The sequence below is a fragment of the Nerophis ophidion genome, linkage group LG12 (genome assembly GCF_033978795.1).
Source record: "Nerophis ophidion isolate RoL-2023_Sa linkage group LG12, RoL_Noph_v1.0, whole genome shotgun sequence".
NCBI classification, from domain to species: Eukaryota; Metazoa; Chordata; class Actinopteri; order Syngnathiformes; family Syngnathidae; genus Nerophis; species Nerophis ophidion.
The window spans coordinates 42,482,063-42,494,562 of NC_084622.1; the positions used below are offsets into that span (position 1 = coordinate 42,482,063).

The 12,500-nt window shown below is 39.3% G+C and overlaps 2 protein-coding genes across 4 annotated transcripts in view; one reads left to right on the forward strand and one right to left on the reverse strand.

Moving 5' to 3' along the window:
* The window catches only part of LOC133563458 (ankyrin repeat and BTB/POZ domain-containing protein 2-like), a 78,698-nt gene that overhangs the window by 62,521 nt on the left and 3,677 nt on the right, over positions 1-12,500 (forward strand). For all 3 annotated transcript variants that reach the window (XM_061917592.1, XM_061917591.1, XM_061917590.1), the window contains exons 9-16: positions 2,268-2,403; positions 7,630-7,889; positions 7,954-8,132; positions 8,218-8,323; positions 10,393-10,495; positions 10,570-10,657; positions 10,726-10,794; positions 11,349-11,462. In XM_061917592.1, coding sequence (XP_061773576.1) covers positions 2,268-2,403; positions 7,630-7,889; positions 7,954-8,132; positions 8,218-8,323; positions 10,393-10,495; positions 10,570-10,657; positions 10,726-10,794; positions 11,349-11,462 — 1,055 coding nt within the window. The remainder of the gene's footprint in view (positions 1-2,267; positions 2,404-7,629; positions 7,890-7,953; positions 8,133-8,217; positions 8,324-10,392; positions 10,496-10,569; positions 10,658-10,725; positions 10,795-11,348; positions 11,463-12,500) is intronic.
* Positions 2,220-12,500, reverse strand: part of LOC133563459 (serine/threonine-protein kinase BRSK2-like) — a 641,999-nt gene continuing 631,718 nt past the window's right edge. Inside the window, exon 19 of the mRNA XM_061917595.1 lies at positions 2,220-2,420. Within this exon, the coding sequence (XP_061773579.1) occupies positions 2,380-2,420 (41 nt within the window). The 3' untranslated portion in view covers positions 2,220-2,379. The remainder of the gene's footprint in view (positions 2,421-12,500) is intronic.

The window sequence follows — 12,500 nt, forward strand, 5'->3', positions numbered from 1 at the left end:
CTGTGACGTCACTGCGTGACGCCAATACAAACAAACATGCCGGATAGAACAGAAAGATATAGCGACATTAGCTCAGATTCAGACTCGGATTTCAGCGGTTTAAACGATTCAACAGATTACGCATGTATTGAAACGGATGGTTGGAGTGTGGGGGCAGATAGCGAAAACGAAATTGAAGAAGAAACTGAAGCTATTGAGCGAATAGCTATTGAAGCTATTCGCTCAATAGCTATAGCTATAGCTATTTAAGCTATTTAGCATCTTGTGACACTGGAGCAACTTAAATCTGTCGATTGGTAAGTGTTTGTTTGGCATTAAATGTGGGTGGAGGGAAAGGCTGGATGCAAATATAGCTACAAATGTACATACAGCTAGCCTGAATAGCATGTTAGCATCGATTAGCTGGCAGTCATGCCGCGACCAAATATGTCTGATTAGCACATTAGTCAATAACATCAACAAAACTCACCCTTGTGATTTCGTTGACTTTATCGTTGGAAATGCATCTGCTTTGAGTGTCGCAGGATATCCACACATCTCTGTCGCAGCATCGCTATCGTTGGTAAAATGTGCAGAACAAACGAGGGACTTTCGCATCTTTTGACACTGGTGCAACTTGAATCCAACGATTAGTACTGTATGTGTTTGATTGGCATTAAATGTGGGTGGAGGGAAAGGCTGGATGCAAATATAGCTACAAATGAGGCATACCGATGAAATATGTACATACAGCTAGCCTAAATAGCATGTTAACATTGATTAGCATACCATGCTAATCGATGCACACTCCACGTAAGTCAACTTAAATCCATCCCTGATCGTGTTGTTACACCCTCCGACAACACACCGACGAGGCGTGATGTCTCCAAGGTACGGAAAACAGTCGAAAAAACGGAAAATAACAGAGCTGATTTGACTTGGCATGTGTAATGTGTTTGAGAAAATGGCGGATTTCTTCCTGTTGTAACGTGACGGGTGAAAGGTCATTGCTCCGACGCGAACAATTGTAAGCCGTTTCAATCGCCAAATTCACCCTTTTAGAGTTTGGAAATCTGTTAAAAAAACATATGGTCTTTTTTCTGCAACATCAAGGTATATATTGACGCTTACATAGGTCTGGTGATAATGTTCCCCTTTAAATACCTGGACACAGTTTCCACAATCCTACTGCAATAGAGCACTTCCGAGAGCGGTGATTTGAGGGTGTTGTGATCTGTATTTTTACATTTTTCTTCAATGCACACATATTAAAAGTGCAATTTTAAAATTAACAATGTGCATTTGTCAGAAAAAGACTGACTGTAATGCCAAGCAGAAGAAATGTTATTTCAACTATTTTCCCTAAAAAACGCATTGAGGCTATAAAATGTTTTATTCGATTACTGCATTTATCAGTATCATAATCGTCATACAAACTACTACTAATTTACTAAAAGTATGTATAACTTCACTCATATAAATGTCTGACATTATCATATGTGGCTTCACGGTGACAGAGGGGTTAGTGCGTCTGCCTCACAACACGAAGGTCCTGCAGTCCTGGGTTCAAATCCAGGCTCGGGATCTTTCTGTGTGGAGTTTGCATGTTCTCCCCGTGAATGCGTGGGTTCCCTCCGGGTACTCCGGCTTCCTCCCACTTCCAAAGACATGCACCTGGGGATAGGTTGATTGGCAACACTAAAATTGGCCCTAGTGTGTGAATGTGAGTGTGAATGTTGTCTGTCTATCTGTGTTGGCCCTGCGATGAGGTGGCGACTTGTCCAGGGTGTACCCCGCCTTCTGCCCGATTGTAGCTGAGATAGGCGCCAGCGCCCTCCGCGACCCCGAAAGGGAATACGCGGTAGAAAATGGATGGATTATCATATGTTTTTAAACTTAACAGAACGTGAAGTTTTTGACCTGCAGGTGTTTGATCAATTTAGTTCTGTTGTGATGTTTGCTGGGCCTTGTGCAAGTGTGTTTTGATTTTTAAAATAATTTACACTTTATGGCACACCTAATATATCACTATAATGATGACGACTATTAGGAAGCAGAGTTACAGTATGATCCCATCTAATATACAGACTTGCAATAGAAAGCTACATAGGCAGTCCCATGATAATCTGTCAGTGAGTGGAAAACCCCCCAACAAATAAGTGTCCAATTTTAATCCCGTTGAGCTTCCACAAATAAATGACTGTACAACAAGCACTGAAGTGAGTCCTGAATAAAAGGAGATACTTTAATTACACCAATTTTGGTTTGACTGTTACATTTGTGTCCAGGCAACTATGAGATGGTGACCTTGTTGCTGGCAAGAGGTGCCGATCCTTTATGGAAGGCCCGCGATGGAAACGCCCTGACATCATCCCTTCATGAAGACATGAACTGCTTCAGTCACGCTGCAGCACACGGACACAGGTGCTTATATCTTCTCTCTGTGGAACAAACACAAACTTAAAGGGGATATAAAATGATTCTAATCGACGTTTAAAACACTTGTTTATGGTCTAGATCAGGGGTCACCAAAGCGAGCGCCAGGTAGCCCGTAAGGACCAGATGAGTAGCCCGCTGGCCTGTTCTAAAAATAGCTCAAATTGCAGCATTTACAGTACCAGTGAGCTGCCTCTATTTTTTAAATTTTATTTATTTTCTAGCAAGCTGGTCTCGTTTGCTCGACATTTTTAATTCTAAGAGAGACAAAATTCAAATAGAATTTGAAAATCCAAGAAAATATTTGAAGGCTTGGTCTTCACTTGTTTAAATAAATTCATTTATTTTTTTACTTTGCTTCGTAAAACATTCAGAAAGACAATTTTAGAGAAAAAATACAACCTTAAAAATGATTTTAGGATTTTTAAACACATATACCTTTTTACCTTTTAAATTCATTACTCTTCTTTCCTGACAATTTAAATCAATGTTCAAGTAAATGTATTTTTTTTATAATAGAATAATAAATACATTTTAATTTAATTCTTCATTTTAGCTTCGTTTTTTTTCGACAAAGAATATTTGTGAAATATTTCTTCAAACTTATTATGATTAAAATTCAAAAAAATTATTCTGGCAAATTTAGAAAAATCTTTAGAATCAAATTTAAACCTTATTTCAAAGTCTTTTGAATTTCTTTTAAAATTTTTGTTCGGCAAAGTCTAGAAGAAATAATTATTTGTTTTTGTTAGAAATATAGCTTGGTCCAATTTGTTATGTATTCTAACAAAGTGCATATTGGATTTTAACCTATTTAAAACATGTCATCAAAATTCTAAAATTAATCTTTTTCAGGAAAAATTACTAATGATGTTCATAAATTATTTTTTTGATTTTTTCAAAAAGATTATAATTAGCTAGTTTTTCTTTTCTTTTTTTTTAGGTGAATTTTGAATTTTAGAGAGTCGAAATTGAATATAAACTATGTTTCAAAATTAAATTTTAATTGTTCTCCTGTTTTCTACTCTTTTAAACCGTTCAATTAAGTGTTATTTTCATCATTTATTCTCTACAAAAAACCTTCCGTAAAATGAAAAAAAAAAAAGTACGACGGAATGACAGACAGAAGTACCCATTTTTATATATATGTATATGTATATGTATATATATATATATATATATATGTGTATATATATATATATATATATATATGTATATATGTATGTATATATATGTATATATGTATATGTGTATATATGTATATGTATATATGTATATATATATGTATATATATATGTATATGTATATGTATATATATATATGTATATATATACATATATATATATGTATGTATATATATATATATATATATATATATATATTAATTAATTAAAGGTAAAGTGAGCAAATTGGCTATTTCTGGCAATTTATTTAAGTGTGTATCAAACTGGTAGCCCTTCGCATTAATCAGTACTCAAGAAGTAGCTCTTGGTTTCAAAAAGGTTGGTGACCCTTGGTCTAGATAATATGGCTTTCCCCTAAATTTTGCTCCACACTCACTTTTATAACCCGTTTTTATTTTAAATCAGTCTGCAAAATGTTTGATTGTTGAGGCAAATGAAACCACGCCACACCCTCTTTAAAAGTATCACCCTTTGCCTTTTGAAAATGTACAATGTTTAAATATATACAGTATCTTGAGGTCGTCACTGCTATTTTTCTTTCAGACACGGTCAGAAATGAACTTCTATCCATCCATTTTCTGCAGCTTGTCCCTTTTGGGTCGCGGGGGGTGCTGGAGCTTATCTCAGCTGCATTCGGGCGAAAGGCGGGGTTAATAAACATTATATAGATTCACCCGGTCACAACATAGGTTACACTTGCACTCTCTCAGATCATTCAGATTCTGCATTAAAAAAAGCTGCTTTTAGCATGTTTCACGTCAGTATTTTTCACATCAAATCAAATCAACTTTATTTATAAAGCACATTTAAAATTTACTACAGGGGTAGCCAAAGTTATGTACAATGGGCAGGTTAAAAGATAATACGAGAACCGAGCAAACAACACAACACAAACAGAACATGATAAAAAATAAATAAATGAATAAAACATAAAAACAGGTTCACAGCAGGTGTATAATGGGGCGCCATTGCAGGATGGATATCACTCAGTGTTAAAAGCCAAGGAATAAAAGTATGTTTTTAAGAGAGATTTAAAAACAGGAAGAGAGGAGGCTTGCCTAAAACTCAGAGGTAGGTCGTTCCAGAGCTTGGGAGCCAAAATTAGATGAAAATATTACTTTATCCTACCTTTTTTGTGTTCCCTTATAGGATAGGATAGGTTAGGTCTTTGTCATTGCACAAGTACAACAAAATTTGGTTTTCAGCACAAACCTGTTCAAGATTACACAAACAAACTGTTTACAGGGTTACAGAACAAAAATGCTGATGGGTCGCCATAAGGCGCCCTGTAAAAAATGGGAAAAAGGTAAACGCTGGGGAAGGATGAGTAAAAAAATACAATCCAGACTTCGGGGCCCAGTCTGGAGTGGGAAAAAACCTCCATAGCAAAGCACATATACATATTACAACATACATCTCGAGATATCTAGCAACAGAGGGAAGGGAGTTTGGGGTCATGGTGGTAGGCCACAGCTCTCAGGCGCTGACCATCCATTCATCACCCCTATGGGATTTGCGTCAAGGGCGTTGGGTTGGGGGGGTTGGGGTGTCTATGTGTGGCGTATATTTTTGTGGATGTGTGTGTGTGTGTGTGTGTGTGTGTGGCCCGTAGTGTGTCTCTGTTCCGCGGCCTTGATGTATTGCAGTCGCTAGTCCAAAGTCAACAACAACAGGTGTGTGTCCTTAGGGAGAGTCTCGAAGCCAGGGAAACAATCGAAATTAGAATGATTTTTATGCGGCTGAAAATAAAATTGGCTTTTCATTCTAAATTGTCTATGAATGGTCCTCAAAACAGTCCGATGTAATCCACAGTTCTTCCCGCATCCTCCAATCATTTGTGACAGCTTTGGGTTACTTTGAAGACTGCCATCAACTTCTAATTTGTCGACAAACCCGAGCAATGCTAACTCCAATCAGCAGATGTCCTGTTGTCATAATTCCGAAAGGGTGGATGTCTTCACGTCCTCGACAAAAAAGGGTCGCCAGGCACGAGGCCCTCCTTTTTCTCCCAAGAGTCCGTCGTGTGTCCAGCAACAACCGCTTTGTCACGACAGCAGGTTCCCCCAAAACCAAGATCTTGTCAATTTTGTTGAGGCCAGTTAAATAGTTTCAATGTTTAGATTTGGAGAGCAGTGCAAAAAGAGGCAACAAGAAAGTTAAGACAAAACAAAACAAAGAAGCAAGCAGGAGAAATAAGGGAGAGGAAAGAGGAGCGTCCACCCTCGATGAGTGCCAGAGAGAAATGAGATTAAGCCAAGCCTGAGAACCTGAATTAATGTCCAAATATTACATCCACCTCGCTGTGACGTCATAACATAACCAGACTGCAATCAAAACTGCGTGCAAGCTCAGACCAAAATGCACAAACCTTATAATTTGACACTATGACATTTTTTACTCTGAGTAAAAAGACTGAATTCATCATAGTCCCCCTTAAGGCTCATTTAAGATGGATTTTGTTTTGCTCCCTATCTGTTTGTGAGCAGCAGCAGCTGGTAGTGTAAAAGTGTCCACCTGCTGTTTCCGAGTACGTGTGAACACAATACAGACTCAACACGTCACATTCCACAATGACAGCAGGCCGCAGGGTCACACTCTCGGATGGATGTGCGGCAACACAAGCTCCTATAAATCTCTCCACACCTTCTCCCGTTAGTTCTTTTCTCTCTTCGCGTCATCCTCGTCTTTAAAGGAGAACATTATCACCAGACCTATGTAAGCGTCAATATATACCCTGATGTTGCAGAAAAAAGACCATATTTTTTTTTAACCGATTTCCGAACTCTTAATGGGTGAATTTTGGCGAATTAAACTCCTTTCTATTTATCGCTCTCGGAGCGATGACGTCAGAACGTGACGTCACCTAGGTAATAAAGCCGCCATTTTCTCAAACACTTTACAAACACCGCGTCTCAGCTCTGTTATTTTCCAGTTTTTCGAGTATTTTCTGGAACCTTGGAGACATCATGCCTCGTCGGTGTGTTGTCGGAGGATGTAACAACACTGACAGGGAGGGATTCAAGTTGCACCACTGGCCCAAAGATGCGAAAGTGGCAAGAAATTGGACGAAATTTGGTCAAAATATGAGGGTGTGGGGAAAGCCGACGAAATGGTCAGTCGTTTGTTCCGCACACTTTACCGACGAAAGCTATGCTACTACAGAGATGGCAAGATTGTGTGGATATACTGCGACACTCAAAGCAGATGCATTTCCAACGATAAAGTCAAAGAAATCTGCCGCCAGACCCCCATTGAATGTGCTGGAGTGTCTGCACATTTTACCGGCGCTTCTAAGGCAGACATGGCACAGAGATGTATGAATAACCTGCAGATGCATTTCCAACGATTAAGTCAACTAAATCACAAAGGTGAGTTTTGTTGATGTTGTTGACTTATGTGCTAATCAGACATATTTGGTCGTGGCATGACTGCCAGCTAATCGATGCTAACATGCTATTTAGGCTAGCTGTATGTACATTTGAAACTATATTTACATCCAGCGTTTCCCTCCACCCACATTTAATGCCAAACAAACACTTACCAATCGATGGATTTAAGTTGATCCAGTTTCACAAGATGCGAAACTTCCGATCGTTGGTCTGCACACCGGCGATGCCAAGGCAAACCTGGCCGAATAGCGTCAATAGCTATTCGCTCAATAGCTTCAGTTTCTTCTTCAATTTCATTTTCGCTATCTGCCTCCATACTCCAACCATCCGTTTCAATACTTGCGTAATCTGTTGAATCGCTTAAGCCGCTGAAATCCGAGCTAATGTCGCTATATCTTGCTGTGCTATCCGTATTGGCATCACTGGATGACGTCACAGGAAAATGGACAGTGGCTTCACAAATAGCGAAAATCAGGCACTTCAAAGCTTTTTTAGGGATATTCCGGGATGGGTAAAATTTCCCCCAAAAAATTCAAAAAATAATATAAGCCACTGGAAGCTGATTTTTATTGGTTTCAACCCTTTTGAAATTGTGATAACTTTCCCCTTTAACGCACTTTTCCTCTGCTTTATCCTGTCAGGAACGTGCTGAGAAAGCTCCTGACTCAGCCCCACAAAGTCAAAGAGGACGTCCTGTCCCTGGAGGAGATACTGGCTGAGGGGGTGGAGGGGGAGGAGGGTGGCACGTGCCCTTTCCTCCCTCTAACACCCCACCCCAACCCCTCCCCCGAGGGGGGCTTAGCCAGACTATGCAAGGCCAGGATGAAGGCTCTGCAGGAGGCCAGCTACTACAGCGCAGAGCACGGCTACCTGGACGTCACCATGGAGCTGCGAGCGCTAGGTAGCTAACGCTGCCTTCTAGCACACGTGTCCATGGCTTCCGTCCGACCGTTTCTTCTTTGCAGGTGTGCCATGGAAGCTGCACGTGTGGCTGGAGTCTCTGCGCTGCGCTCAGCAGCATTCCAGGACCGGGGTCACCTTGTCCCTTCTGAGAGAGTTCACCACCATCAGAGAAGAAGACTACTGTGAGGAGCTGGTCACCACAGGCCTGCCGCTCTTCTTCAACATCCTTTGCACCACCAAGGTAGGAAACGTCGAATCGATTCCTCTTTTTCTCAGCAAGCTACAACACGTAAGGTATAATCAATCTTGGACCTGTTCTTTGTCAGAATGACGCCATCATACAACAGGTGTGCAGCATTTTGAGTCACTGCTTTGGCCCAGCACCACTTCCTGCCGTGCCCGAGATGAAGGCAACGCTCTCAGCACAGCTGGGTAGGAAAACTACTGCTCTTACAGCCACAACATTGGGTACACCTGTGCAACCTGCTGGGATCCAACACAAGAAATGTCTTAATGATGCTGACTTTTGAATGACAAACATAGCAGCATCAATACAATGTTGTCATTTACAAAAAACAATAGAAATACTAGAAACAAAATTAAAAAGGAAACATAATAATAATAATAATAATGGATTAGATTTATATCGCCCTTTTTTATTGTTAGATACTCAAAGCGCTCACAGAGAAGTGGGAACCCATCATTCATTCACACCTGGTGGTGGTAAGCTACATCTGTAGCCACAGCTGCCCTGGGGTGGACTGACGGAAGCGTGGCTGCCAGTTTAGGCCTACGGCCCCTCCGACCACCACCAATCATTCATTCATCATTCATTCACCGGTGTGAGCGGCACCGGGGGCAAGGGTGAAGTGTCCTGCCCAAGGACACAACGGCAGCGATTTGGATGTCAATAGGTGGGAAGCGAACCTGCAACCCTCAGGTTTTTGGCACGGCCGCTCTACCCACCACGCCATGCCGCCATGTTGTGTGTCTGTAAAATTGGAGAAATAAAAATATAAATAAATTGTGCCGATATAAGGGAATGTGTGTTTATATATATATATATATATATATATATATATACACACACATTTCCTTATATTATTCCCCACACCCCGAATATATATATATATATATATATTAGGGGTGTGGGAAAAAATCGATTCGAATCAAATCGAATACGTTGTGCGATTCAGAATCGATTCTCAATTTTTAAAAAACAATATTTTTTATTTTTATTCTTTATCAATCCAACAAAACACTACACAGCAATACCATAACAATGCAATCCAATTCCAACACCAAACCTGACCCAGCAACACTCAGAACTGCAATAAACAGAGCAATTGAGAGGAGACACAAACACGACACAGAACAAACCAAAAGTAGTGAAACAAAAATTAATATTATCAACAACAGTATCAATATAACTTATGATTTCAGCAGAGCAGTGATTAAAAATCCCTCATTTACATTATCATTAGACATTTATAAAAAAAAAAAAAAAAGAACAATAGTGTCACAGTGGCTTACACTTGCATCGCATCTCATAAGCTTGACAACACACTGTGTCCAATGTTTTCACAAAGATAAAATAAGTCATATCTTTGGTTCGTTTAATAGTTAAAACAAATTTACATTATTGCAGTCAGTTGATAAAACATTGTCCTTTACAATTATAAAAGTTTTTTTTTTTAAATGTACTACTCTGCCAGCATATCCTGCTAAAATCCTATTTATTGAGTGAATCGGAAATACTATCATTTTTGAATCGAGAATCGCGTTGAATCGAAAAAAATCGATATTTTATCGAATTGTGACCCCAAGAATCGATATTGAATCGAATCGTGGAACACCCAAAGATTCACAGCTCTAATATATATATACTGTGTATAAATATTAAAGGGCAAAAAGTTTGGACACACCTTCTCATTCAATGCGTTTTATTTATTTTCATCACTATTTACATTGTAGATTGTCACTGAAGGCATCAGAACTATGAATGAACACACGTGGAGTTATGTACTTAACAAAAAAAAAGGTGAAATAACTAAAAACATGTTTTATGTTTTAGTTTCTTCAAAATAGCCACCCTTTGCTCTGATTACTGCTTTGCAGACTTTGCATTCTCTCGATGAGCTCCAAGAGGTAGTCGCCTGAAATGTTTTTCGCTTCACAGGTGTGTCTTATCAGGTTTGATTAGTGGAATGTATTGCTTTATCAATGTGGTATCAATCAATCAAAAAATCAAAGTTTACTTAGATAGCCCTTAATCACAAATGTCTCAAAAGGCTATATATATATATATATATATATATATATATATATATATATATATATTTATATGTATATATGTATATATTTTTTATATATATATATATATATATATATATATATATATTTTATATGTTTATAGTGAGCGTTGAATGTTTTTTGTGCAGTTGTACACCATGCACATGTTCCATAAGGTTTTAAGTGGGATTGTGAACATTCCTCTTCAGATCCTCACTTCCTGAACAACCAGGAAATGTCGGACGTGACTTTCTTGGTAGAAGGAAAACCTTTCTATGGCCACAGAGTCCTGCTGATAACGGCCTCCGACAGGTGAGAGCACCCCCTCTCCTTTTAAACGTTTTTTACCTGACACGTCTGCTCACCAAGGCGCTTTTCTCGTCTAGATTCAAGAATCTACTCGCATCCTCTGCTTCTGATAAAAGTGGCGCCAAGCTGATCGAGATCAGCGATGTCAAGTACAGCGTGTTCCAGGTGACCTTTTCACCCCTCTGATGATTACATGAAGTACACAGTGAATCTCACCAATAACCTGTGCGCAGATGATGATGTCATACCTGTACTGTGGTGGAACAGAGTCGCTGAAAACCAGAGTGTCTGATTTGTTGGAGGTGAGAAGGACTTCATCATATTACATAATTATTTATCAAATTTGAAGTCCCAATTTGTCTAACACTGTGTTCCATTTTGACATAATAAGATCAAAAATAAAGGTTTACATTTTCCTGCTTGACATTTTTTTAACAACCAAAATGTGTCTTTCTTGGTGTAAAGCATGTAAATGATCTTTACTAATACCTGTCTTATAAAATAGCAATGTGTAGCCACAAGGTTTGCTTAGCAGTGATATTAGCAGTGATATCATAGAGACATGTATCAGTCATGCAAGATATCGCTTTCGGTGAGTCTTTAAAACACACACGCACACACACACACACACACACACACACACACACACTGTCCTTTACAGGGTCTGTTGTTGCTCTTCATGTGAATTTGTATCACTGCAGTGACTCAGTTGTCGCAAGTAATTTCTTCCAAAAGGTCAGATGAAGACAGAAATTGTGCAAAACTGAAACGATGTTTCCCATGAACAATAAATAAATAAAAAAAATAGATCCAGTAAATAGTTTTTTAAGTAAGGATTTTTTTCCTTTCTTTTCAGCTGCTGTCAGCTGCCCGTGTGTTCCAGCTGGGGGCGCTGCAGAGACATTGTGAGCTCTTGTGCTCTCAACTCATCAACCTGGATAATTCAGTCAGCATCTACAAGACAGCCAAGGTAACACACACACATTGGCCCATACACACACACACACACCCTGTTGCTAAATGCTTGTGATTTGTGGACATCCGGCTGCTCCCGCTGTTCTGTCATCACACATGTTATTGGGATAAAGTTAAAGTCAATGTTGGGAATATGTTCAATTGGAATAACATTTTACCAAAAATGGGCAGAATTGGGCTTCACGGTGGCAGAGGAGTTAGTGCGTCTGCCTCACAATACGAAGGTCCTGCAATCCTGGGTTCAAATCCAGGCTCGGGATCTTTCTGTGTGGAGTTTGCATGTTCTCCCCGTGAATGCGTGGGTTCCCTCCGGGTACTCCGGCTTCCTCCCACCTCCAAAGACATGCACCTGGGGATAGGTTGATTGGCAACACTAAATTGGCCCTAGTGTGTGAATGTGAGTGTGAATGTTGTCTGTCTATCTGTGTTGGCCCTGCGATGAGGTGGCGACTTGTCCAGGGTGTACCCCGCCTTCCGCCCGATTGTAGCTGAGATAGGCGCCAGCGCCCCCCGTGACCCCAAAAGGGAATAAGCGGTAGAAAATGGATGGATGGATGGGCAGAATTGTGGCTGTAATAAAGTTCTGTAAAAATGTATGCATTGCCTAATAGTGTTCTAAAAAATTGTTAGTTTTGATGACATTTAGATTATTTCTTTGTTGTTTGGTTAAAAATTAATTTATGCTAACTGCAAGTTTCTCAGAATAAAGTTGCTGGTGTTGGCCGAGGTTGCACATTCAGAGTGCGCTTTTAGGTGCAGGACAAATAATTCCCAGCTGGATTGGTTGTCAAGTGTAGGATCAATTATTCTGTTTAATTAATGGAAACTGTACTAGTATATATTTGTTCAGATATTTATATCAACATTCTCTACGTCTGTCAACGTGAAGTTACATTTTAATATGTCTTTGCACTTACTCCAGTTTTCATCATAGGAACGATGGCAGTAACGTTTTAAAAAATATTAATATTTGTATATGTAAGTGTGTGTATGTGTATATATAAATATATACAAATATATATATATATATGTA